Here is a 23,276-nt window from a genome sequence, read left to right as displayed (position 1 = left end):
ACAGAAAAATATGGGACCATCTAAAACAGTAGGGTATTTAACGTAAACCCCTAGTAACTAGTTTCCGTTCGTGTGTGATTTTAACGGGAATCAATAATCCGCTGTTACGAGTCCGAATGAAAAACTTTTTCGTCGCGAAAAACGCGAAATCCTCACGGATTTTAACTATACTTCTAAATTCTTTTTCTGTTGCCTATTTCACCTAGGGATATTCTTTCGCCGTTCCACACGATCGAACGTAAATACGCGTAAAGCTAAAATGAAACCAAAGAGGGTATACCAGAGGAGAAAATTTGAAAGTACCAGTCCGACATGTTGTCTCTATTTTGTTTAGAGATAAAATGAACGAACGAGAAAGAGAGAAAGAGAAAGAGAGTGAGAATGAGAGGGAGAGAGAGAGAGAGATAGTAGAGGGACAATACATACGTAACTACGAAACCGTCCATTCGTTATCTTCCACTTACGGTCGCATAAGGTAGTAACGTACGAAAGAGAGAGAGAGAGAGAGAGAGAGAGAGAAGGAATTGTTTTCAGACTACGAACACGTAACATCGAACAAAAGCATAGGTAGTAGCGTTGAAGACTAAACATACTAACGAATATAATGAATGTATGGAATCGTGTCGTCTATTCGTGATATTACCATCTTTTCTCTCTCTCTCTCTCTCTCTCTCTCTCTCTCTCTCTCTTTCTCTTTCTCTCTTTTTATGCCATTTATACATCCATGCTCGTGTTTTCAGAAACGGTCTAAAGAAAAACCACGAAAGATATTCTTGAGAAACGAAGGAGGATCCATTTAACGACCACATACTCCGTTCAGATATCGTTTATTTCTAGTGCATTAACGTAATTTTGTCATCGTTGCACCGTACGTTACATTCAACAGGTAAACTCTCCTTAAATGGTCTTTTCTTCTCTGTTAATCGAATATCTAGTCTACATCACTGCCACTTTAAATTCTATGAAATGTTTACGGACTTGTAAATATTTCATGGAATTATGTCGAGTAATCCGTTTCGTTTGTAATCATGATAAAATATTAAAAAAAAAAAAGAAAAAAATAGTTTTTATTTGAAATAAAATTTTCATATAACCTCGGCACAATTAGATGTTGCCATTGGTGTATCACTTTGTTCGAGTAAATTAGATTAATTCTATTTTGAACGCATAAGAGATATTAATTACACCGAAGAGAAGATACTAATTTAGATTCTAGATGCCTTTTTTTTTTTTATACATAAGTCATTCCCAAAAGAACAAAGAAGGAAAGAAAAAAAAACATAAAGCATTCTTTTTTCTTTCTTTTTTTTTTGCGATAAACGTTCTGCAACGGAAAACAAAGCTCTTTCAAAAATTCGTAAAATCCTGATTACTGATTTAAATTATTCGTTTCATCTTTGGGACAAGATCTGGCTGAACAAATTCATTTGAGAGTAACACACGTCTGAATTAATTGTTATCGCGAACGGTGTCTGAGAAATATTTCGAAATTTTTCCTTGAAAAATATGTTTTGTATTGTTGTGTCTCATACAATTTGAAAATGAAAGAGACGAAGCTCATACTGTTACTATTGATTTTTATGTATATATATACAGAGACCATCATGAAACAGTTTAAAGGTCACATTCATTAGAGTACAAATAGAATCTTGACTTAAACTAACGACAAAATTTCGATCTGTGACTATTTCCTTCGTCACTATGTTTCGAAACGTCGGAACTTCAATATCTTCAATATTTCCCGCAAATCAACCAAATACGAAGCGATAAGAATATAAATATACACGTGTGTGTGTATATGTGTGTATGTGTATGTGTGTGTGTATTAAAATACGGTTCATGGCGTTTAGGAGAGGAGCTGCTCGTTATCCTAACTGGTAAGTCCTCGAGAGAACACGACCTATTTTTATCAAAATTTATTCCATTAAATTCTTCGAATCTCTGTCGATTTATAATACAATAGATAATTCATTAGATTTTTAAATCAATCAAATATTGTCAATCAAATGTTATCATAATTTTGTATTCACGAATTAAGTGAAAACGATAATGAATTAGTATATATATCTTTTATCCAGAAAATCGATAAATTTAAAGTTCCACTCAAACGTTTCGTATTCTCTTGTTAATTTTTTCTTCTGTTTTTAAAAATATTTTTCGTCTATCATTCAAATGAAAATCTATTTTTGAATCAACGTACCTGTTTATGCGGATAAATTATGATATTTTACATTTTAATTAATTCTGTTATCGTTTCTTTTCTTCTTTCTTTTTTCTTTCTTGTCATAATAAATAGTCTTTCTTAGAAAAATTATAATATTATAATGATCAAAAGATTAATAAATATCGTAGAAAGAACAGGACGTCGCAAAACGAAAGATATCGATATTATGAATTCTATTTAAATAAAAAAAAAAAACGACGATATATTTAATATCTTATTTAAAGTTTATACTGACGAAAGAATTTCTAAATCTAATATTTAGAATTTCAATGATGATAAATACAAATTTATATTGACGACTTTTATTTGACGATTTTTTCGACATATCGATCAAATGAATTAAGAAAATAATAAATATACATTATTTCGTGAATACTACGATTTATTACAGGCAGACAACTAATTCTTTCATCGGTGTAATACTTTACAAAGTGCATGAATCAAGGATGAATGTATAATGTATGATACAAAGGCAAGAATGAAATCTATAATGAATACGTCGATCTTTCTTAAAGATTGACTTTTTTTCTTAAACAGTAATAAAATAATTATATCACTCATCGTCGAATTTCATGTGGAATAATAATAAAACAAAAAAAAAAAAGAGAGAAAAATTTATTTAATACATCCGTGTTAGCATGGGTAAAAAATGCGGTTTAAAAAAAAAAAGAAGGAAAAAAAAAAGATATAGTCAAATGAATAGTAATAAGCGATGTAGTAACTATCGGAAAAATTCAAACGAGGAAGAAACAAGTTATTTTGTAATAAAAAAAGGCGAACTGACATTAATACCGCTTTCGTTAGCTCTATGATAATAAATATAATTAACATTTCGACATTCGAGAATGACGTTGCTGAATTTTTAACACGTGCTCGTGCACACGTACATATACACAAAGAATAACAACTAACAGGAAAAAGAATCGATCATGTTATTGCGTCAAAAGTTTATTATGGCTTTCATGCATATGCATATTCCAATTGATGATTATTTATTATATATTCTATCAGAGCTCGTTCCAATTGCATATTTCAGATTATTGTTAATTATAAATTACATCGTAATCATTATAAGCAAGAAAAGAAAAAAGAGAGAGAGAGAGAGAGAGAGAGAAAGAGAGAGAGCATAAAGCGAATATTACAAATGAATATATAATGGCAAGAGTTGAAAAAAGATAAAAAAAAATACCGTGGTTATAAATAATCGTGGTTGGAATTATTTTAATTTCTTTACACAAGCGTATTTAAAAAAAAAAACTTGGCACGTTTTAAAAAGACATTATGTAAAACATTAAAAGCGTACATCTTCCTGTCATTTTGATTTCAATCAAACTTGACATTGACTACTTTCCCAATACTTTCTGTCAAGGTTCGAACATTTCATTAGAAAGCTATATTTCATTTTATATAGACATTTATTAGATGATACGATTACTTTATTTCGATAGATGACTATTTAATGATTCGACTTTAATACGATTAACATTGTATTAACGAGATATAATAAGAGCTGGAAATTTTGAGTATTGACTGGTATATATATATATTGACGGATATGTATTTAAACGAAGAAATAGATAAAGAAAAAAAAAAAAAAAAAAACGAAATTGATTTTTATAAAATTTATAAAAAATTTGGTGACCAATCGTTTGATTAATAGTTAAAACAGATTTATAAGAAAGGACCAACTTTTACGTTATTAATATTCGTCAATACAAGTGAATAATTGTCGAAAGTAAAATTTCGTATATATAAATGTTATATATCTTTATTAATTCTATGTCGTTTTTTTTTAATTATATAGTTCTTCTCGTAGAAATTCTAAAATAATATAAAATTAATAAGAAAATTAATAATCATCAGAGGATTAGGAATTTTGGAAATATCACCGTTCGATGATAACGATTGCGTAGAGTGACGAATCAATATTACGAATTATACTTGTTTAGATTATAAAATCGGAAACATTATAAATATGCTCGGTATTCTACTTAAAATTCATTCCAATGAGAACCTATAATTCTGACACTCATCTTTTGAATAATTATCAAGTAAGAATTTATACCGATGTACTAACCTTTTTGACACTTGAGGCATATGCATTAAGAAAATAATAGGTGTACATCAATACGTAAACTCTACAATTCACTAATGTGAAAATAATATATAAAATAAAACTAGCCATTTTAATTACGTAATGTTTTCCAAAAATCCAACTAATTCATATGGTTGAAACATGGTAGTACAAATGCAGAAATGAAATTTGACTATCTTTCTTTCGGAGTACAATAACATTCTTGTTTCTATTAGGTCAACAAATTTTGTTAAGTACGTTCACCAGCAGCCACGTAACATCTACGTAAAAAAAAAAAAACATTTGTTATCCATAATGATATTATTTTTAAATTAATTATAAATTTTTTCTATGATCAGAATAAATAAATACTTGAAATCAATTTCAAGTGATACCTCCATATCAGCAGGATCTGTACTATAAACGATAGGTTCGCAAAATATTGACAACGTGGTAAACCAATCATTTGAAAAATATCGTAACATCTTATAAATGTTTTCAACGAATACGGCTGTCTATTTTTCATAAATCGCGGACCACAAACGAGGACGAAATAGAGATATGAAAAGAGAATAGAAATGACTACCGATGGATTAGATAATACCCAATCTTTGACTCGTGGATCTGAAAATAAATTATTTTGGACAATTATTCATTTTAATCTCTAATCTCCTTCGGTTAGATTTTTATTGAATATATTTTAAAGGTAAAGGAATGCTTCGTTAATATCATCAATCGATAAAATGAATAAAAAACGATAAATGCGTCGATTTTTGGAACATTCCACTTTTCTTTACGTAAATGTAATGATATGATTTACCTCCGACTAATACGATATAATTAAAGAGTTTATTCAACATACCCATTTTACACGAGCAAAAAACGTACTGCTCAATTCACTTCTCACTGCGTAGTTTCAAAGAATTGTAATAGAAAATGTACTACCGACCGAAGAGATAAGAAAGAACCGAATGAAGTAACGATTTAAACGCTTTTGCAACAAATGAGAATGATTACTCGTTAGTATAGTTTATGTCAACCCCACTACTAAGTCATAATTTTTATTCAAGACGCACGAACACTATTATTAGAAAACCACACACAACATTACGAGAAATAGAATCAAACCTTTCGGTAGGTAGGTTTGAATTTATTTAAGATTTTATTGTGAATGAATATTCCTACTAGTTATTAATTAGAGTGCAGTAAGTAAATACCTATTTTAATCACAGAATCAAGATTTCGATTATAAATTATAAATTAATTATCAAATAAGAGAAAGGCAGAGACACAGAAAAAAAGACAGAGAGAGAGAGAGGGAGAGGGAGGGGGGGGGAGAGAAAGCGCGCACATAAATCGGATAATACATGAGAGAATATGTTTGTTTAAAGATATCGTTGTTCATATTTGCCAGTATTAAGTTAAATTAATAAATGCGTGAAATGAAAGCCTTTATTCTAAATTAATCAACAAGCCGTTATAATTATACATAATACAAGCGACAAACAATGAAAAGTAAAATTTTACGTATAAAGATTTTCCATATTTACATTAACTCTGCTTCGTCTCTTCAATCATATAGGTTTCCTTGTAGAAATTATAGAATAAACTGAGATTAATCAAGAGATTAAGAATTACTACAATACCTGGAGTATAATCTACATCACAGTTAGGTAAAAACGATTGAAAGGCGTAAAAAATCAATATTACGAATTGTACCTGTTTAAATTAAAAATTCGACAATATTATGTATGCGCTCGGTTAAATTTTATTTTAATAAGAATTTCTGATACTAATACTCACCATTTGAGTAATAGTAAGTAAGAATTTATATCGATGAATAACTTTTCGAACATTTGGACCAAACGTACTGAGGAAATAATAGGTGTACATTATTACGTGAACGGTACAATTCACTAATGGTATAAAAGTAATTGTTCCAACGGCATAGTGTTTTCCAAAAATCCAACTAATTATTACAGTCGAAATATGGTGGTACAAATGTAGAATTGAAATTTGGCTATCCTTCTTTCGGAATATAAATATTCCTGTTTCTATTAGATCAATAAATTTTGTTAAGTAGGCCATCCAGCAAGCATTCAACAGCTACGCCAAAAAAAAAAGTTATCCACCATTATATTATTATTGTTCATTATTATATTATTATATTAAATTTTTTGTATGGATTAGAATAAATAAATACTTGAAATAAATATCACGTGATACCTCCATATCAGCAGGATTTGTACTATAAACGATAGGTTCGCAAAATATCGACAACGTGGTAAACCAACCACCCTTTATGAATTTATGCACAATAAAACTGTTCGCTACGATTTGAAAAATATCGTAACATCTTATAAATGTTTTCAACGAATACGGCTGCCTATTTTTCATAAATCGCGGACCACAAACGAAAACGAAATAGAGATATGAAAAAAGAACAGAAATGACTACCGATGGATTAAATAATACCCAATTGTTGATTCGTGGATCTGAAAATAAATTATTTTTGACAATTATTCATTTTAATCTCTAATCCCCTTCGGTTAAATTTTTATTGGATATTTTTTTAAATTAAAAGAATGCTTCATTAATGTCATTAATCGATAAAATGAATCAAGAATGATAAATGCGTTGATTTTTGGAACATTCCACTTTTCTTTATGTAAACGTAGTTTTACTTACCTCCGACTGTAAAGATAAAATAAGGTAGTTTATTCAGTACTTCCATTTTAGACTGTGAAAATAGCACACTGCTCAATTCAATTCTCAGTTACGAGTTCTGTAATAAGAAATACACTATCTGTCGAACAGATCAGAAGGTACTGAACGAAAGTATTGTACTAACCTCTTTTGCAAGAATGAACATGATTATACTCTAATATAGCTTATATGAACTCAACTGTAAAGTCATAATTTTTATTCCACATGCATATATAAATTTCTATGATGGTTTACATTGTAGAAAACAGTAAGAATAATGAAGTAAAGCCTCGAAAAGAGTATAAATATACTTGAGTCTTGTCAGTAAATGAATATTCCTTCTAGTTATTACGTACAATTAAGTCTGTAGAGGTCTATATTAATTAGATAATCAAGGTTTTAGCTTTTCAGCTGTATATTATGATTTAATCATTATATGCAAGAGAAAGACAGACAGAGAGAGAGAGAGAGAATGTCTTTAACTACATAGGTTTTTTTTTAGAAATTTGTTTGTAAAAATTATAGAATAAAAAGAAATTAATCAAAAGATTAATAATCATTGTAAAACCAGGAATTTTAGTTACGTCACAGTTCGGTGATAACGATTGCAAACAGTGACAAATCAATATTATGAATTTTACCTGCTTAGATTAAAAAAATCGACAATATTATCTCTAAGTTCAGTATCCTGTTTCAGTTTCATTTTAATTTAATTTAAAATAAATTAAAAAATAAATAAATCAATTAAATTTAAATAATTTAAATAAGAATTTCTGATGCTAATACTCACATTCAGTAACACTCATTTCAGTATAAGCATAAATAAGAATTTATATAGATGAATAATCTTCTGCACACTTGTACCATATGTACTAAGAAAATAATAACTGTACATTATTACGTGAACACTACAATTCACTAATGGTAGAAAAGTAATCGTATCAATGGTGTAGTGTTTTTCATAAATCCAATTAATTATTATTACGCATGTTGAAACATGGTGGTACAGGTGCAGAAATAAAATTTGACGATCATTCTTTCGGAGTACAAATATTCCTGTTTCTATTAAGTCAATAAATTTTAAGAAGTACGTCCAATAACTGCTGTAAAACAACTACACACAAGAACACTTGTTAACCATCATTATCTTACCATTGCACATCATTTTATTTTCTATATATTAACATAAATAAACGTTTGAAATAAATCGTTTGAAACAAATCTCAAATGTTACCTCCATACTAACAGGATTTGTACCTATCCTTACAGCTTCGCAATATATCGAAATCGTGATAAATCAACCTCACAATAAAATTGTTCAACACAATTTGAAATACATCGTAATATCTTACAAACGTCTTCAACGAATACGGCTGCCTATTTTTCATAAATCGCGAACCACACACAAGGACGAAATAAAGATATGAAAAAAGAATAGAACCGATTACCGATGGTTTAAATAATATATTATCTTTAAGTCGTGGATCTGAAAATTAGTTAAAGAAAAAAGTTAAACGAATGCTTCATTAATGTCATTAATTGATAAAATGAATCGAGAATGATAAATGCGTCGATTCTTGAAAAATTTCATTTTTCTCGAGATCAACATAGCGACATCGTTTATCACCGACTGACATAACGTAATCAAATTTTACGATTTATTCAATAGATACACTTTAAAATGAACAAAAAAGGCAGACATAAAACAATAGTCACTTTTTATTTCAATTTCCTCTAGTTAAAAAGATTTGTAATAAGAAATGCATTACGTGTTGAAGAGATTCGAAGAAACTGAAAAATGTAATGAATTAAATGCTTCTACAAGGAATGGAAACGATCTCGACCTAACAATACGTCGACCAACTTCATTATAAAAGTCATAATGTTTATATAACACCTATAACTAAAATTCTCTGAGAACCATGAACAACAATACGTATAATGAAGTAGAAATTTTTAGAAGTCGGATTATTCAAATCATTTCTTTGAATATTCCAACTCATTATTAAGTATAATTAAATCGGTAAAGGTCTATTTCGATAAAATAGTCAAGGTTTCAACGCTTCAACTATAAAGTGTAATCTAATCATTACATGTAATAGAGAAAGAGAGAGAGAGAGAGGAAGAGAATGAGAGAGTAAACATCGAATAATACGAGTATTATTAATATCAGGAGATAAGAAGTTAAAATCAAAATACATAAAAATTTTTATTGTTCATATTTTACTTCTACACAAAAGTGTGTATAAAAAGAAATTACGCGAAAATATAAAACTATAGATCTTACGACCATTTAATTTCATTCAAATTTAATATTAATTACGTAGCAGGTAATTCTGCCCCTATTCGCAAATATCCTCATACACTTCTATCGCACTGTATGGACATTTTCAATAAATAGCATAATTATTCTATTTAAGGACTTGCTTCTTCATATCTCTCAATATTAGACTGAAGTAATAAATCATCTTACGCGTTTATTAATTTTTATATTAGTTAATTATTTAGACATAAAATTATAATAAAAGTAATAAATAGTAAAAAGCAAATCTTATGTAGATTTGGCATTTTTACATTAACGCTGCTTCGCTTGTTTAACCACATACGTTTTCTTGTAGAAATTATAGAATAAACCGAGATTAATCAAGAGATTAATAATTAATACAATACCAGGAGTATTATCTATATCACAGTTTGGTGATAACGATTGCGAGGCGTGACAAATCAATATTACGAATTGTACCTGTTTAAATAAGAAATTCGACAATATTATCAACAGGCTCGATATCTTATTTAAGTTTCATTTTAATGAAAATTTCTGATGCTAATACTAACCATTTGAATAACCGTAAGCAGGTATTTATAATTATAAATAACTTTCTGGACATTTGGACCAAATGTACTAAGCAAATAATAGGTATACATCATTACGTGAACACTGCAATTCACTAATGGTAAAAAAGTACCCATCCCACTGGCGTAGCGTTTTCCAAAAATCCAACTGATTAATACAGTCGAAATATGGTGGTACAAATGCAGAAATGAAATTTGGTTATTTTTCTTTCGGAGTACAAATATTCCTGTTTCTATTAGATCAATAAATTTTGTTATGTGGGCCAACCAGCAGGCAATCAATAGCTATGCAAAAAAACCTTTGTTATCCATCATTATATTATTATTAGATTCATTATAAATTTCTTCTATGATTAGTATAAATAAATACTTGAAATAAATATAAAGTGATACCTCTATATTAGCAGGATCTGTTCTATAAACGATAGGTTCGCAAAATATCGACAACGTGGTAAACCAACCGCCTCTTATGAGTTTGTACACAATAAAACTGTTCATTACGATTTGAAAAATATCGTAACATCTTATAAATGTTTTCAACGAATACGGCTGCCTATTTTTCATAAATCGCGGACCACAAACGAAAACGAAATAGAGATATGAAAAGAGAACAGAAATGACTACCGATGGATTAAATAATACCCAATTGTTGATTCGTGGATCTGAAAATAAATTAAAGAAAAAAGTTAAACGAATGCTTCATTAATGTCATTAATCGATAGAATGAATCAAGAATGATACGTTGATTTTTCGAAGGTTCGCCGATTTTTGAAACGTCGCACTTTTCTTTACGTAAACATAGTGATATTATTTACCTCCGATTGAAAAGATAAAATGAAAGAATTTACTCAATAGTTCCATTTTGGACTGGGTAAAAAGTTCGCCACTCTATTCGATCTCACTACGTAGTTCAAAACAACTATAATAAGGAATCACTTGTCTGTCGGAGTAATTAATAGGAAGTGAACACTGTAATGAAGTAAATGCTTTTGTGACGAATGAAAATCAAAAATATTCTATAGAACCTCGCTCACCTCCACTGCAGAAAGTATAATTTTTATTTAACATGCATGAATAAAGTTTTGTGAAATAACATTACAATATACTTACAGAGAGCAAATTCTACGTATTGTTATGTTGCTTATGTATTGAAACGAGTTCATTAATTATTAATCGGAATATAATTTGTGGTTTCCTATTATGAAATCGAATCTAATTTTTTAATCAAATATTTATAATCATCGTAAGAACAAATGATAGAGAGAGTGGGAGAATGTGCGTGCGTGCGTGCGTGCGCGCGTGTGCGTGAGTGTGTGAGAAAGAGAGGGAAAAGGACATAAATCGAATAATACAAGAAAATATGTAACGGCAAGAGGTAAATAATTACATCGCGATTACTTTCATTTTCTATACAAGCATATTTAAGATTTTTAAACTCGTTAAAAAGAAAACATCTAAAATAATAAAAATGTACATTCTCTCATTTAGTTTCATTCAGCTGGCATTGACATTTCTTTACATACCTTCTCTCTAGATTCGAACATTTCTTGACGCATCAACATAGGTTCTTTTTTTTTTTACACAGGTTTTTAATAAATTATACAATTATTTTATTGAAATAAATTATTCCTCAAAAATTCTGCATTAATACGATCTTTATTTTCTCGATTTACAAATACTATTTTACGGCTGATCTTTGCTCCTACTTATTCTTCATTTTCGATTTCTGATACGTCTTCTTGTAAAAGTTATAGAAGAAGAAGAAATTTATAACGATATCAAGAAATATAACAAACGATGGTAATTTTGGCATGTTGCAAAACGGCAGAAGAGCTTGGATGACATGTAACATCAATATCACTAATTGTATCTAACAAAAGAATCACATTGTTAGGATATATATTTAAAGAAGAAAATAATAAAGTATCGATATTTGCTATATTTTCTATAAAGCTCGTAACTAACCATTTGAATAATAGTAAGAACATGTTTATACGGTAGGATCAACTTTTGCATTTTTGGACCCAACGATGATAGAAAATAATACCCATACATAATGACGTGTACGCTGCAATTTACTACCGGCTCGAAAGAAGTCATTCCTCCCACGTAATACCTTAAAGTCAGCCAGGAGATCAAGGCCGTTGTTGTATGATGATACACGTGGAAAAACGATATTTGACGATGTTTCTTTCGTAACACGAATATTCCCGTTTCGATGAAATCGAGAAGTTTTAATACCATCGTCCACCAAAACGCATTGATTATCTAAGTATTAAAATTTATTTAACTGATTGATAATCGTTCTTAAATAAATCTTCCGTATCTCTTCGGATCAAATATATTTAATACGTCACTTTGCAAACAATTCAAAAGATCTTTTAGAAGAATAAGATTATATTATAATACCTTCATAGATCTGGCATCCATAGAATACGTAATGGGTACACAATAAATAAATACATCTTTATACCATCCGCCATCTATATACATATATATTATAATACTATTAGCTAGAATCTGAAAGATGTTATAAAAATAAATAAATTTTTTCAAGGAATAAGCCGGTCTATTATTCATATAATTGGGTCCAAAATATATAACTAGGAGATAAACTGCAATGATACTTGGTACTGCGAAGGAAGTACCAACAAGTGGCAATAGTTTCACACGCGAGTCTGAAAAATAAATCGTTAAATTTTTTCTCTTTTTCTCTTCTTTTCAATCGATTCACACAACATTCCTCGATATATTTATGTTTTATTATAATTTTTTACAGACTTACCAACATTTTCCACAAATTTGTTGTACATGTTACCTAACAAACTCATTTTCCTAACGTTACGACACGATCACCATTGGAGAATATCAACACTTTACGATGATTTACACGGAATAAAATTTTGAGTTATCGTGATCTATACGGATTATTTTAATTGATTTGATCTTTACAAGTCTCTTCGATGACTGCCAGCATTAGACTACAGTAACAAACATATCTGTCGCAATAACTTTTATAGGTTGAATATGTTAATTTTAATAATTTACTGCATTATAACTATTCATAAGAAAATAAAAAATATATTTGCATTCGAACGGAAAAAAGAATCATTAGCACTCTTGTACAATCTCGGTAATTTTAAGATAATGAGAGATCAAAAAAAAGGATGTATACGAAACAAATGCATTCTCGACGGAATGAAAATTCCGGAGTTCGTTATGTTGACTGTGTATTTTGTTCGCAAAGTAAATCATGAACGAGAGGGAGAGAGAGAGAGAGAGAGAGAATATGTGGAAGTAAGAGATTAAAAAAACATAAACAAACAGTTCTTATCGGTGATATTTTACATTCCTATAAAACTGTACATAAAAACTTCCTATAAAACTGTACATAAAAAAGACATTATGCAAAATTATAAAATCACAGATCTTACGGGCATTTAATTTTATTCAAATTTAATATTGATTATTTATCAGGTAATTCTTTTCGTATTCGCAAATATACTTACAGACTTCTATCGCATTGTATACAAATGTTCAATAAATAATATAATTATTCTATTTAAGGATTTCATTTTTCATATATCCCAGTATCGGACTGAAGTAGTAAACCATCTTACACGTTTATTAATTTTTACATTAGTTAATTATCTAAACATTAAATTTAGATATAATAAAAAGCAAATCTTACGTGTGTAGATATTGCATTTTTACATTAACTCTGCTTCGTTTGTTTAACCACATAGGTTTTCTTGTAGAAATTATAGAATAAAACGAAATTAATTGAGAGATTAATAATCATTATAACACCAGGAATATTATCCATACCACAGTTCGGTGATAACGATTGCGAGGCGTGACAAATCAATATTACGAATTGTACCTGTTTAAATAAAAAAATTCGACAATATTATCAACAGGCTCGTTATCTTATTTAACTTTCATTTTAATGAGAATTTCTGATGCTAATCATAACTTACCATTTGAGTAATGGTAAGTAAGAATTTATAACGATGAATAATCTTCTGGAAACTTGGACCACATGTACTAAGAAAATAATAGCTGTACATTATTACGTGAACACAACAATTCACTAATGGTATAAAAGTACCCATTTCAACGACGTAGTGTTTTGCAACAATCCCACCAATTAATATAGTCGAAATATGATGATACAAATGCAGAAGTGAAATTTGGTTATTTTTCTTTCGGAGTACAAATATTCCTGTTTCTATTAAGTCGATAAATTTTAAGAAGTATGCCCAATAACCGCCGTAAAACAACTATATACAAAAACACTTGTTATCCATCATTATATTATTATTGCAGATCATATTTTCTATGCAATTAATAAAACAAATAAATGCTTGAATAAATCTCAAATGTTACCTCCATACTAACAGGATCTGTACCTATAATTGCAGGTTCGCAATATATCGAAATCGTGGTAAACCAACCACCCTTTATGAATTTATACACAATAAAAATGTTCGATACGATTTGTAATACATCGTAATATCTTATGAACGTCTTCAACGAATACGGCTGCCTATTTTTCATAAATCGCGGACCACACACAAGGACGAAATAAAGATATGAAAAAAGAATAGAACCGATTACCGATGGTTTAAATAATATATTATCTTTAAGTCGTGGATCTGAAAATTAGTTAAAGAAAAAAGTTAAACGAATGCTTCATTAATGTCATTAATTGATAAAATGAATCGAGAATGATAAATGCGTCGATTTTTGGAACATTCCACTTTTCTTTACGTAAACATAGTGATATTATTTACCTCCGACTGAAAAGATAAAATCAAAGAATTTACTCAATAGTTCCATTTTAGACTGAGCAAAAAATTCACCACTTTATTCAATCTCACTACAGGATAGTTCAGGACAACTGTAATAAGAAGTCACTTATCTATCGGAGTAATTAAAAGGAAGTGAACACCGTAACGAAGTAAATGCATTTGAAACGAATGAAAATAAAAACAATTTTATAGAAGCTCGCTCAATTCCAGAAAATAGAATTCTTATTAACATACATGAATAAAATTTTGTGAGACAATGCTATGAATGATAAATGTGGAGACATTCTATATATTTGTATGTCGCTTCTAATGAGTTGAAATTATTTATTATTAATCAGGATATACTTAGTCGATTATCTTAGTTGTTTATTTTATAATCAACTTCTAATATGAAACTAATATTTTAATCAAATACTTGTTATTATTGTAAGAAAAAACGATATATATATATATTTATATATTTTTTTTTGGATACAGTATAATTGCGGATATTACAGCTTTGAGGGTTACACGACCCGATCTCAAACTTTGTAAATATGAAACAAATTATCAAGTGTTTTGCCGGTAGAACTGGCAATTTTTAATAATATTCATTAACAAATATTTTTTATAATTTTACTTTTTATCTGTTTTCCTTTCTTTTTTTCAATTAAAAATTAGATAAATTATTTGTGATATTTTAAATTAAATACTATTAAAAACGATCTGGATCATTTTTGTTGAATCATAATTTGTTATGAACTTATTAAAAAATAATGACTTCATGAATAGGATGGTTTAATATCATTGTAATTTGATTGAAAAAACACAATGAATCATCACTTTCTGATTCTCAGGATCTTTTTTTGTAAGAAGAATTGATCGTAAACTTATACATTATTTACAGTGTTTGCGACGTAAGCCCGATCGTTCACGGAGATTATACAATAGATTTTTATTTCTTATATTAATTATTTTTAATGATCTAAGTATATTATATACTTATGTATATTATGACTTTCTCAAATGAAAAACAAGAACCAGAACAACACTTGTGTGCCTTACGTAATTATTTAAAAAAAAATAAATAAATAAATAAAAATCAGAACCAGTCTCACCTGTTTCTTCGTAAAAAATTAATAAAAAAAAACTCTCACAATAGAAAGATCAAACGCAATGGCGAATAAAATTAATTCAATCTTGAATACGTGATTAAGCGTAGTTCAATAAATTAAAAAAACGTAGAAAACGTTTCAGACGACAAAAAAGTAAGAAGACCGTGTTAAAAGTTTGGAACAAACTCGAACGTAAACATTTCCCTTACTGAAGATACATCTTCGGATGAAAATTTTTCAGATTTTATAGTTCAAGAGTCTGAAGAAAGTTTTGAAGAAGAAGAAGAAGAAAAGAAGAAGAAGTAGAAGAAGAAGAAGATAATGGCGAATACGTCGGGTTTAAGAGAACAGTACGGTTGTACGTCGAAACAAGACGATTGGATTTGATGTGTTAGACGTGATAAGTGATTTCACGAAGAACATTCAACATTTTTGAATTTATTTGATCTCTCTAGAGAAGTTTTATGCGAGCAAAGGAAATAAATTCTTTTCTTCCTGTTATGTTCAACATCTTTTTCTTTTTTTTTTCTCTATTTGTATCACGACATTTTGAATCATGTTTCATCTCATCGGTACAGTTTGGTTGATGTCGATATTTTGTGTGGGAAACGTTTCTCTTTCCTTTTTTTTTCTTTTTCTTTTTCTTTTTTTTTTTTTTACAAAAATCTAAGATTATTTTTTTAATTCTATGAATGATTGTACTAAATATATCTACTTCGATAGATAATCTTTTTTTTTTTTTCGTCGAATATCGATGATGCTAAACTGAAGCTTGAAAAAAAAAAAAAAAAAAAAACAGAGAGAAAACAAATAGGCCATCAATTTTCAAATTAGTCAAATATAAAAAAATGTTCGTAACTCTGTTAATAAGGTTTTATATTATTTTTTGCTCACATTTAATACACCATTCACGTTTTATTCAGCCAGTATTAATTATTCAATTTATTCGCCACGACTTCTTATTATAAATCCTTGATCTTTAATGACGTAGAGATCAAGGCAAAAAAGTAGATTAGTTATTCATAGATTAACTAATGTCTTTCTGATTTGAATATAAAATGCATCAGCTTTCTTATTACAAAATACTTTTTGTATGTGTATAAAGCAGGATTAATCGATGTCGACTTTGTCATAATTTTTTCTTAACTAAAAAAAGAAAAATATTTAATGAATATCCATATAACTATGTTACGTACGTTTATTTATTAAAATGTCCCATCTACTTTATTCATTATTTTTCACATTTTATTTTATTTTTTTCTATGTACGCGATATCGATAGTTGCACCTTGTATTCAGTCCGTGATTTTCGAAGTACTTTATTATGGAAGATCGAAAACAAATAACGTACATTTTCTCTTTTTGAATGAACTTACGTACTTCCGAATATATATCCAATCACGATCGAAGGGAGGACGTGAAAAATAAAAAAAAAAAAAAAAAGAGAAAAAAGAATAGAAAAAAAAGAGAAACAATAGAAAATAAATTGCTTTTAAAAGAAAAGGAACTTAAACGAATAAACAATGGTACACACGTGGTTTCCATTCTAAGGTGAAAATTTTCTCATGTAATGACAATGCAATAAACCAATGTTCTTCATGTATGATGTATGATAACGTTTAAAAATGATACCTGATATCTCCGACTCACCTTGACACAACGTGTAATACACATACAGAAAAATTCTTATTTCCGTTTTAATTTAAAATAAAATACTTCAAAGGGAATATTCTAAATAAAGAAAATAAAAAAGACAAAGCGTAATTTTCAAATCAATAATTGCGATTATAAAGAAGAGATCTTGTAAGATGTTTCTTGAAAGAAATCGAGATTTAATCTATACTTATCGAGATTTAAATAGATGAAATTATAAAATATCAACGTATAGAAGACGTCTAGTTTTCATTAAATTCTGGTTTCAATCGTTGCATATGCACACGCTTATTTCGATATTTGAGACACGTGTCGTATATAAATCTATCCTAAAGCACGACAATTAAAATCGTAATTGCATCGTAATCAATTTGTTTCGTTCGGAAAAAATGTAAAAAGAAAAATAAATAAGAAAACAGAAAGAAAATTTTAAATAAATCCAAAATTAAGACAGAGAAATATAAATAAATGAATGAATGAATGAATGAATGAATGAATGAATGAATGAATGAATAAATGAAAGAATGAATGAACGAATAAAAAGAAAAAAATCGAGTTATCATTTTTACGAAGCGAATTGATGAAATAAATTTTCGTCAATTCTTATCTTGTAATAAAATCGGCTTGTGTAAAGCAGAGAAAAAATTGTAATTATGATCGTTCAATATCTCAAAAAAAAAAAAAAATCTATTTCTAAACATTGTTTTATTACTAGCGTTTGTATACGTATAATTAAATGCAATAAACGCATTATTCGCCTGAATTAATTGTAACATCGAGTTGTAACATCCCAAGTAAACGTAATGTAAAGTGTAGTATTACATCGAAATAATCTTTTTCTTGATTATATCATTTTGAGTTATCAATATTTCGTTAGTTCTCATTTAAAAAAAAAATCGTTAAACATATTTGAGATGTACAATTTAGAATCAACGAAATCGACTCGTCGTCTTTCTTTTCCATACTTCATACTATTTACACGAATTCAACTAATACTCATTTCCACATCCTTTATTTCATTTTCAAAATATATCGAATACTCGTGTCTGATTAAGAATGGAGAGAGAGAGAGAGAGAGAGAGAGAGAGAGAGAGAGAGAGAGAGAGAGAGAGAGAGAGAGAGAGAGGAGAGAGAGAGAGAGAGAGAGAGAGAGAGAGAGAGAGAGAGAGAGAGAGAGAGAGAGAGAGAGAGAGAGAGAGAGAGAGAGAGAGAGAGAGAGAGAGAGAGAGAGAGAGAGAGAGAGAGAGAGAGAGAGAAAAATATTAGACGGGTCTCTATAGAAAATCGTTCAAGATTCAGTCTCGTATGGATGGAAATGTTTATTCAATTTCATGCAAACATTTGATCGCATACGTACACAATTCCGGTTTAGTCTCAAGATATATATTCATTCGTATATAGGCATAATTTTGATTTATAATCACGATATTGTTTGGTATATTACCAGTATAACCTTTGTCACTATGAGACGAAAGAATTTCAACAACATGTTTCATAAGTAGTTAAACATCGGACGATAAATATAAATTACGAAATCAATTATATATATATATATATATATATATATATATATATATATATATATATATATATATATATAAATTACGAAATATAGCTAATGATGTTTAAGATAGGATCTCCACTCGTTAACTTTCGTATCGATAAATCTTCGACAAAATCCAAAACGAAATTTTTATTTATAATAATACGTTCTCTTAAATTTATTGAATCTTTACCGGTATCGTAATATCAATAAAAATCGTAATAAAATCGATTCCTTGGAATCATTAAAACAATCAAAACGATAATCATATTCCATCCACATCTTAATTAAATTTTTTTGTGCGTGTGTTTGTGTGTGTATCTACTTAATATGGAAAAATTATTTGTTATTCGTTAAACTTAGTCATTATTTTATCAATAAATCTTCTGATTTGTTATTAGATCAATGTTCTCTGTTTTGTTAAACTTGTAATTAAGTATCCAATTATTCGTATTTCATGAAAACTATAATAAATTAATATCCGTATTCGAAATAAGTAATAAATAAGAAATGTATTTCAATATAATTAATAATTAATATACTTATTAATTTCGTATTCGAAAATAAATATATCTGTATATAATTCAATTTATATAATTATATTGTTATTCTAATATACAGTATTGTTATTCTATGTATAATTTATAATAAATTCGATAGACGAAAACTCGTTTATGATATATATTATCGACTCGTAAACTCGTTATTAATAAAATTTATGAAAGAGATAAGTAACTAAGTAATCGTTATTTGTAATATTTTGTTCTTCGCTTTTGTTCCACTTACAATATTAAATTTCTCTCTTTATCTTTTTTCCTCTCTCTCTCTCTCTCTCTCTAGTTTATTCTATCAATAAATATTTTATATCTTCCCTCACTACGGATCGAGTTCACGGTAGAAAATAATATTTCATATTAACATATGGATTATTCCATATAAAAATAATAAATTATAGATATTAACATTTCATATTTAAATTAATTCTTTTTCGTCTTTTTAATTAAATAATTTTGCTTATAAAAATTATAAAATAAGAAGAAATTAATCAATATATTGACAGACATCACGTAAATAGCATTTTGAGCGACATCACAGTTTGCTGAGGACATCTTCCAGATGAAAAACAATATTATTAGGAATTGTACCTGTTCAAATGAAGAAAAAAAAAAAAAGATCGAGAATAATTTTAATAATCGTTACGTGTGTATATCCGATTGAAATTTCATTATAATATAAGAATTTCTAAATCGTATACTCACCATTTGAACGATGGTAAGTAGAAATTTATATCGATTGATGATCTTGTGCATATCTGGACCTATTGTACTAAGAAAATAGTAAATGTACATTACTATGTGAACCATACAATTCACTAAAGGTATAAAAGAAGTTCTTTGATCGATGTAATATCTTCCATAAAACCAACAGATCATCACCGTTGAGACATGATGATACAAATGCAAGAAAGAAATCTGCCTAGTTTTCTTTCGTAACACAAATATTCCTGTTTCAATTAGATCGATCACTTTTGTTAATAGCACCCAATAACAACCTTCTACCAGCTATAGACAAAGATTATTATTAATGTTAATTCTATTACGATGGCATATTGAATTTTTTTATTCTATAATTTGAATCAAATGAATTATTGAAAGAAATTTAAAGTTTTACCTCCATATTAGCAAAATCTGTCTTGTAAGTAGGAGGATCGCAATTCGTTGATAATCCTCTAAAGTTTATACCACCGATTAATAATTTATATACGATCAAACTGTTCGCTATTATTTGAAACAAATCGTAGTATCTCATGAACGTTTTTAACGAGTACGGCATTTTATTCTTCATGAACCATGGACCGTACACAAGGACAAAGAAAAGATAAAAAAGTATAATAGAAATAATTGGATACGGCGAATTAAATAGTATCCGATTTTTTATTCGTGGATCTAAAAATTAAGTCGTCTTCATAAAATGGTTCTTTCTTTATCCTCTTTTTTTCTTTTCTTTTTTTATTTTCTTTTTAACATCTCGAAATCTTTCACCGAAATTTTTCGATCGTGTGTCAACGAGATAAAAAAGAAATATTTCTTTGACACGACCGAACGACGAAATTATTTCAAGATGATAAATCAAGTTGATCTTCGATCTTTCCCCCATAATAAATGTAATAATAATATTACTTACCACATTCTACGATATAATCAAAAAATTTATTTAATAGATCCATTTTAGATTTTCAAAATAAAAAACGAGAGAAGTTACTCCTTCGTTTAGATTTTAACCGTGTGCGTAGTCGAAGAGAACTGTCAAAAAGAAACTATTGCCAGTCAGACAGATTATAAAGAACTGAACGAGACGACGAATCGAGCACGTTAAAAGCAGGAAATAACTCTCTTGCTTAAAAGACTGAAATAGTCTTCGTTAAACCCACTACACATATAATTACTTTTTTATAATGTGGTAGAATATAGCTTATTAATATTTTTACATACCAGATATTGAAAACTGTTAAGAATCAAAGTCAAATATATTTTTACCTTTTAAGCATATACTTTATGAATACGGATATTTCCATTCGCAAGTTTTTTTTATACTCTTTACTTCTTTATTTCAATGCCAATTAGAAAACTGTAACGTATATTTTAGTTATAAATTTTATCGTGACTCCGGTGGGGATAGAAAAAAGAAGAGAGGGAAAGTGAGACAGTAGGGAGGAGAGACAGAGAGAAAAAGAGAAAGAGAGAGAGAGAGAGAGTTTGCATATTTGACTTTAAATAAGTCTTTACATAAGTACGTAATTCGTCAAGAGGAAACACGTCACTTCTTAAACATTCGAAAAATATCGAAGAATAAGATAATATCTTCATAGTTCGTAAGATAATTGCGTAGAATACTTAACGGACGTACAACAAATAAATATATCTTCGTACTATCCTTCATCTAAAAAAATATATATACATATGTATGTATACTATAATACCATTTGTTAGAATTTAAAAAAATATTATGATATTGAAGAATTTTTTTTTCTCTTTTTCTTCTTTTTTTTTCTTTTTCTTTTTCTTTTTTTTTCTTTTTTTTTTTTGAAGGAACGGAGAAGACCAATCAATGGTCATGACCGCAGAAGCGAGTTCAAAAAATAAATCGTAAATCTACCGATCGATTCACGAAAAATTTTCAAAGATATACCTTCATTTTATTTTAATAGATCGATTAATAAAATTCCAACATTAATATCTAACAAATTCGTCTTATAAATAATACAAAATGATAACTAAAGAGAATACGAATAGTTTACGATCCATTATCTTGAGCAATTTAATCATTAAGATGAAATGTATCTTTTATAGTTGTCCATGCTGGACTGTAAGAACAAACGTTTAAGATTCCATAACTTTGTGCATTAAACAAAGGATCAAATTAGTTTTACTTAAATAATGTATAATTTCGATATTTGAAAACATCATAACAGGAAGTGTAAAATGGATGTAAATAAAAAGATCATATTACCGATGAAAAAATATGCTGTTTCTATCTCTTTTTTTTTTTCTTATGATATGAGCGAAAAAGAGAGAGAATAATATAATGAAAGTAACTACAAAATCATTCGTTATTTCCTATGAATAACATTGAATCCTAAAGATACTATCGAATATAATAAACGAATGGAATCGGAAAAATACTATTCTCTCTCTCTCTCTCTCTCTCTCTCTCTCTCTCTCTCTCTCTCTCTCTCTCTCTCTCTCTCTCTCTCTCTCTCTCTCTCTATCTCTCTATCTATCTATCTATCTATCTATCTATCTCTTTCCCACTTTGTTCGTTATACATGAAACGGATTGGTAGATCAGGTCAAGCGAATCAACCAATCGGCTACAACCGGCCGACAATAGAATACATTCGACTTTAAGATATTTATAATTAATTCGTTTATTTTATTAACGCACATAATAATCACTAAAGCGAACTGTTAGCTGTGCACTTCGAAATCGAATTAACAATCGTTACGATATCGTTTCTTTTTCGTGCGAATCGAAAAAATCGATCAAAAATTATGAGTTCACGAACATTTTATTAACTTGGAGTGATATTTTTCGTTCTCTTTGATCCTCGTTTATTTTAACCGCACACGGAATTGTTATTAAAAATTGGCACAACAATTGTAATTTATTTCGTATGTATTCGGCTATATTCTCTGTGAAACCGATAATTAGTAAATACATTTATTTTTCGCGGTTCGTGAAAACGGTAATAAACTAAATACGTCTGTATCCGAGAATCAGTAAAATCGGAAATTCGATTGAAACGTACTGTGTTCT

At 28.6% G+C, this 23,276-nt stretch overlaps 5 protein-coding genes across 12 annotated transcripts in view; all 5 read right to left on the bottom strand.

Annotated features, from left to right (window-relative positions):
• The window catches only part of LOC127070439 (disks large 1 tumor suppressor protein), a 461,967-nt gene that overhangs the window by 353,790 nt on the left and 84,901 nt on the right, over window positions 1-23,276 (bottom strand). The window lies entirely within an intron of this gene.
• Window positions 3,953-5,280, bottom strand: LOC127070634 (elongation of very long chain fatty acids protein F-like). 2 transcript variants are annotated; one of them, XM_051008842.1, is made up of 3 exons: window positions 5,161-5,280; window positions 4,671-4,922; window positions 3,953-4,579 (listed from the first exon to the last, which is right to left on the bottom strand). In XM_051008842.1, the coding sequence occupies exons 1-3, from the start codon at window positions 5,162-5,164 to the stop codon at window positions 4,536-4,538; spliced, it is 300 nt and encodes a 99-aa protein (XP_050864799.1). In that variant the 5' UTR covers window positions 5,165-5,280; the 3' UTR covers window positions 3,953-4,535. The 2 variants fall into 2 exon arrangements, with proteins under 2 accessions (XP_050864799.1, XP_050864808.1); XM_051008851.1 differs by having other exon boundaries at window positions 3,961-4,579; window positions 4,694-4,922.
• On the bottom strand, window positions 5,850-18,673 carry LOC127070519 (elongation of very long chain fatty acids protein 1-like). 7 transcript variants are annotated; one of them, XM_051008648.1, is made up of 5 exons: window positions 7,150-7,757; window positions 6,987-7,083; window positions 6,525-6,793; window positions 6,102-6,404; window positions 5,850-6,017 (listed from the first exon to the last, which is right to left on the bottom strand). In XM_051008648.1, exons 2-5 carry the CDS (start codon window positions 7,030-7,032, stop codon window positions 5,850-5,852), a joined length of 786 nt encoding a protein of 261 aa, XP_050864605.1. In that variant the 5' UTR covers window positions 7,033-7,083; window positions 7,150-7,757. The 7 variants fall into 7 exon arrangements, 6 of the variants coding, with proteins under 6 accessions (XP_050864605.1, XP_050864600.1, XP_050864613.1 ...); XM_051008643.1 differs by lacking the exons at window positions 6,987-7,083; window positions 7,150-7,757 and adding an exon at window positions 10,673-11,348; XM_051008632.1 differs by lacking the exons at window positions 5,850-6,017; window positions 6,102-6,404; window positions 6,525-6,793; window positions 6,987-7,083; window positions 7,150-7,757 and adding exons at window positions 8,509-9,747; window positions 13,838-14,140; window positions 14,247-14,515; window positions 14,654-16,400.
• Window positions 11,495-12,858, bottom strand: LOC127070563 (elongation of very long chain fatty acids protein 1-like). The gene is made up of 4 exons (XM_051008694.1): window positions 12,643-12,858; window positions 12,267-12,535; window positions 11,823-12,125; window positions 11,495-11,727 (listed from the first exon to the last, which is right to left on the bottom strand). The coding sequence occupies exons 1-4, from the start codon at window positions 12,686-12,688 to the stop codon at window positions 11,560-11,562; spliced, it is 786 nt and encodes a 261-aa protein (XP_050864651.1). The 5' UTR covers window positions 12,689-12,858; the 3' UTR covers window positions 11,495-11,559.
• Window positions 18,712-21,427, bottom strand: LOC127070514 (elongation of very long chain fatty acids protein AAEL008004-like). The gene is made up of 4 exons (XM_051008616.1): window positions 21,145-21,427; window positions 20,632-20,906; window positions 20,220-20,522; window positions 18,712-20,105 (listed from the first exon to the last, which is right to left on the bottom strand). The coding sequence occupies exons 1-4, from the start codon at window positions 21,185-21,187 to the stop codon at window positions 19,938-19,940; spliced, it is 789 nt and encodes a 262-aa protein (XP_050864573.1). The 5' UTR covers window positions 21,188-21,427; the 3' UTR covers window positions 18,712-19,937.

This window comes from Vespula vulgaris, chromosome 1 (genome assembly GCF_905475345.1).
Source record: "Vespula vulgaris chromosome 1, iyVesVulg1.1, whole genome shotgun sequence".
Lineage (NCBI taxonomy): Eukaryota > Metazoa > Arthropoda > Insecta > Hymenoptera > Vespidae > Vespula > Vespula vulgaris.
The sequence above is the reverse complement of the archived record's forward strand: the minus strand, read 5'-3'. Positions and strand labels throughout refer to the sequence as shown.

What these genes read in the sequence shown, in the direction of transcription:
- LOC127070634 (XM_051008842.1), bottom strand. An exon ending in TCACTTGAAATTGATTTCAA is followed by an intron (nt 4,580 to 4,670) that starts GTATTTATTTAT and finishes TTTTTTACGTAG; the next exon opens with ATGTTACGTGGCTGCTGGTG.
- LOC127070563 (XM_051008694.1), bottom strand. Translation starts at nt 12,688, where the DNA reads ATGAGTTTGTTAGGTAACATGTACAACAAATTTGTGGAAAATGTTG. An exon ending in CAAATTTGTGGAAAATGTTG is followed by an intron (nt 12,536 to 12,642) that starts GTAAGTCTGTAA and finishes TTTATTTTTCAG; the next exon opens with ACTCGCGTGTGAAACTATTG. An exon ending in TTCTTACTATTATTCAAATG is followed by an intron (nt 11,728 to 11,822) that starts GTTAGTTACGAG and finishes TTCTTTTGTTAG; the next exon opens with ATACAATTAGTGATATTGAT.
- LOC127070519 (XM_051008632.1), bottom strand. Translation starts at nt 14,699, where the DNA reads ATGGAACTATTGAGTAAATTCTTTGATTTTATCTTTTCAGTCGGAG. An exon ending in CAGATCCTGTTAGTATGGAG is followed by an intron (nt 14,141 to 14,246) that starts GTAACATTTGAG and finishes TTTTGTATATAG; the next exon opens with TTGTTTTACGGCGGTTATTG. An exon ending in TACTTACCATTACTCAAATG is followed by an intron (nt 9,748 to 13,837) that starts GTAAGTTATGAT and finishes TTATTTAAACAG; the next exon opens with GTACAATTCGTAATATTGAT.
- LOC127070514 (XM_051008616.1), bottom strand. Translation starts at nt 21,187, where the DNA reads ATGGATCTATTAAATAAATTTTTTGATTATATCGTAGAATGTG. An exon ending in CAGATTTTGCTAATATGGAG is followed by an intron (nt 20,523 to 20,631) that starts GTAAAACTTTAA and finishes CTTTGTCTATAG; the next exon opens with CTGGTAGAAGGTTGTTATTG. An exon ending in TACTTACCATCGTTCAAATG is followed by an intron (nt 20,106 to 20,219) that starts GTGAGTATACGA and finishes TCATTTGAACAG; the next exon opens with GTACAATTCCTAATAATATT.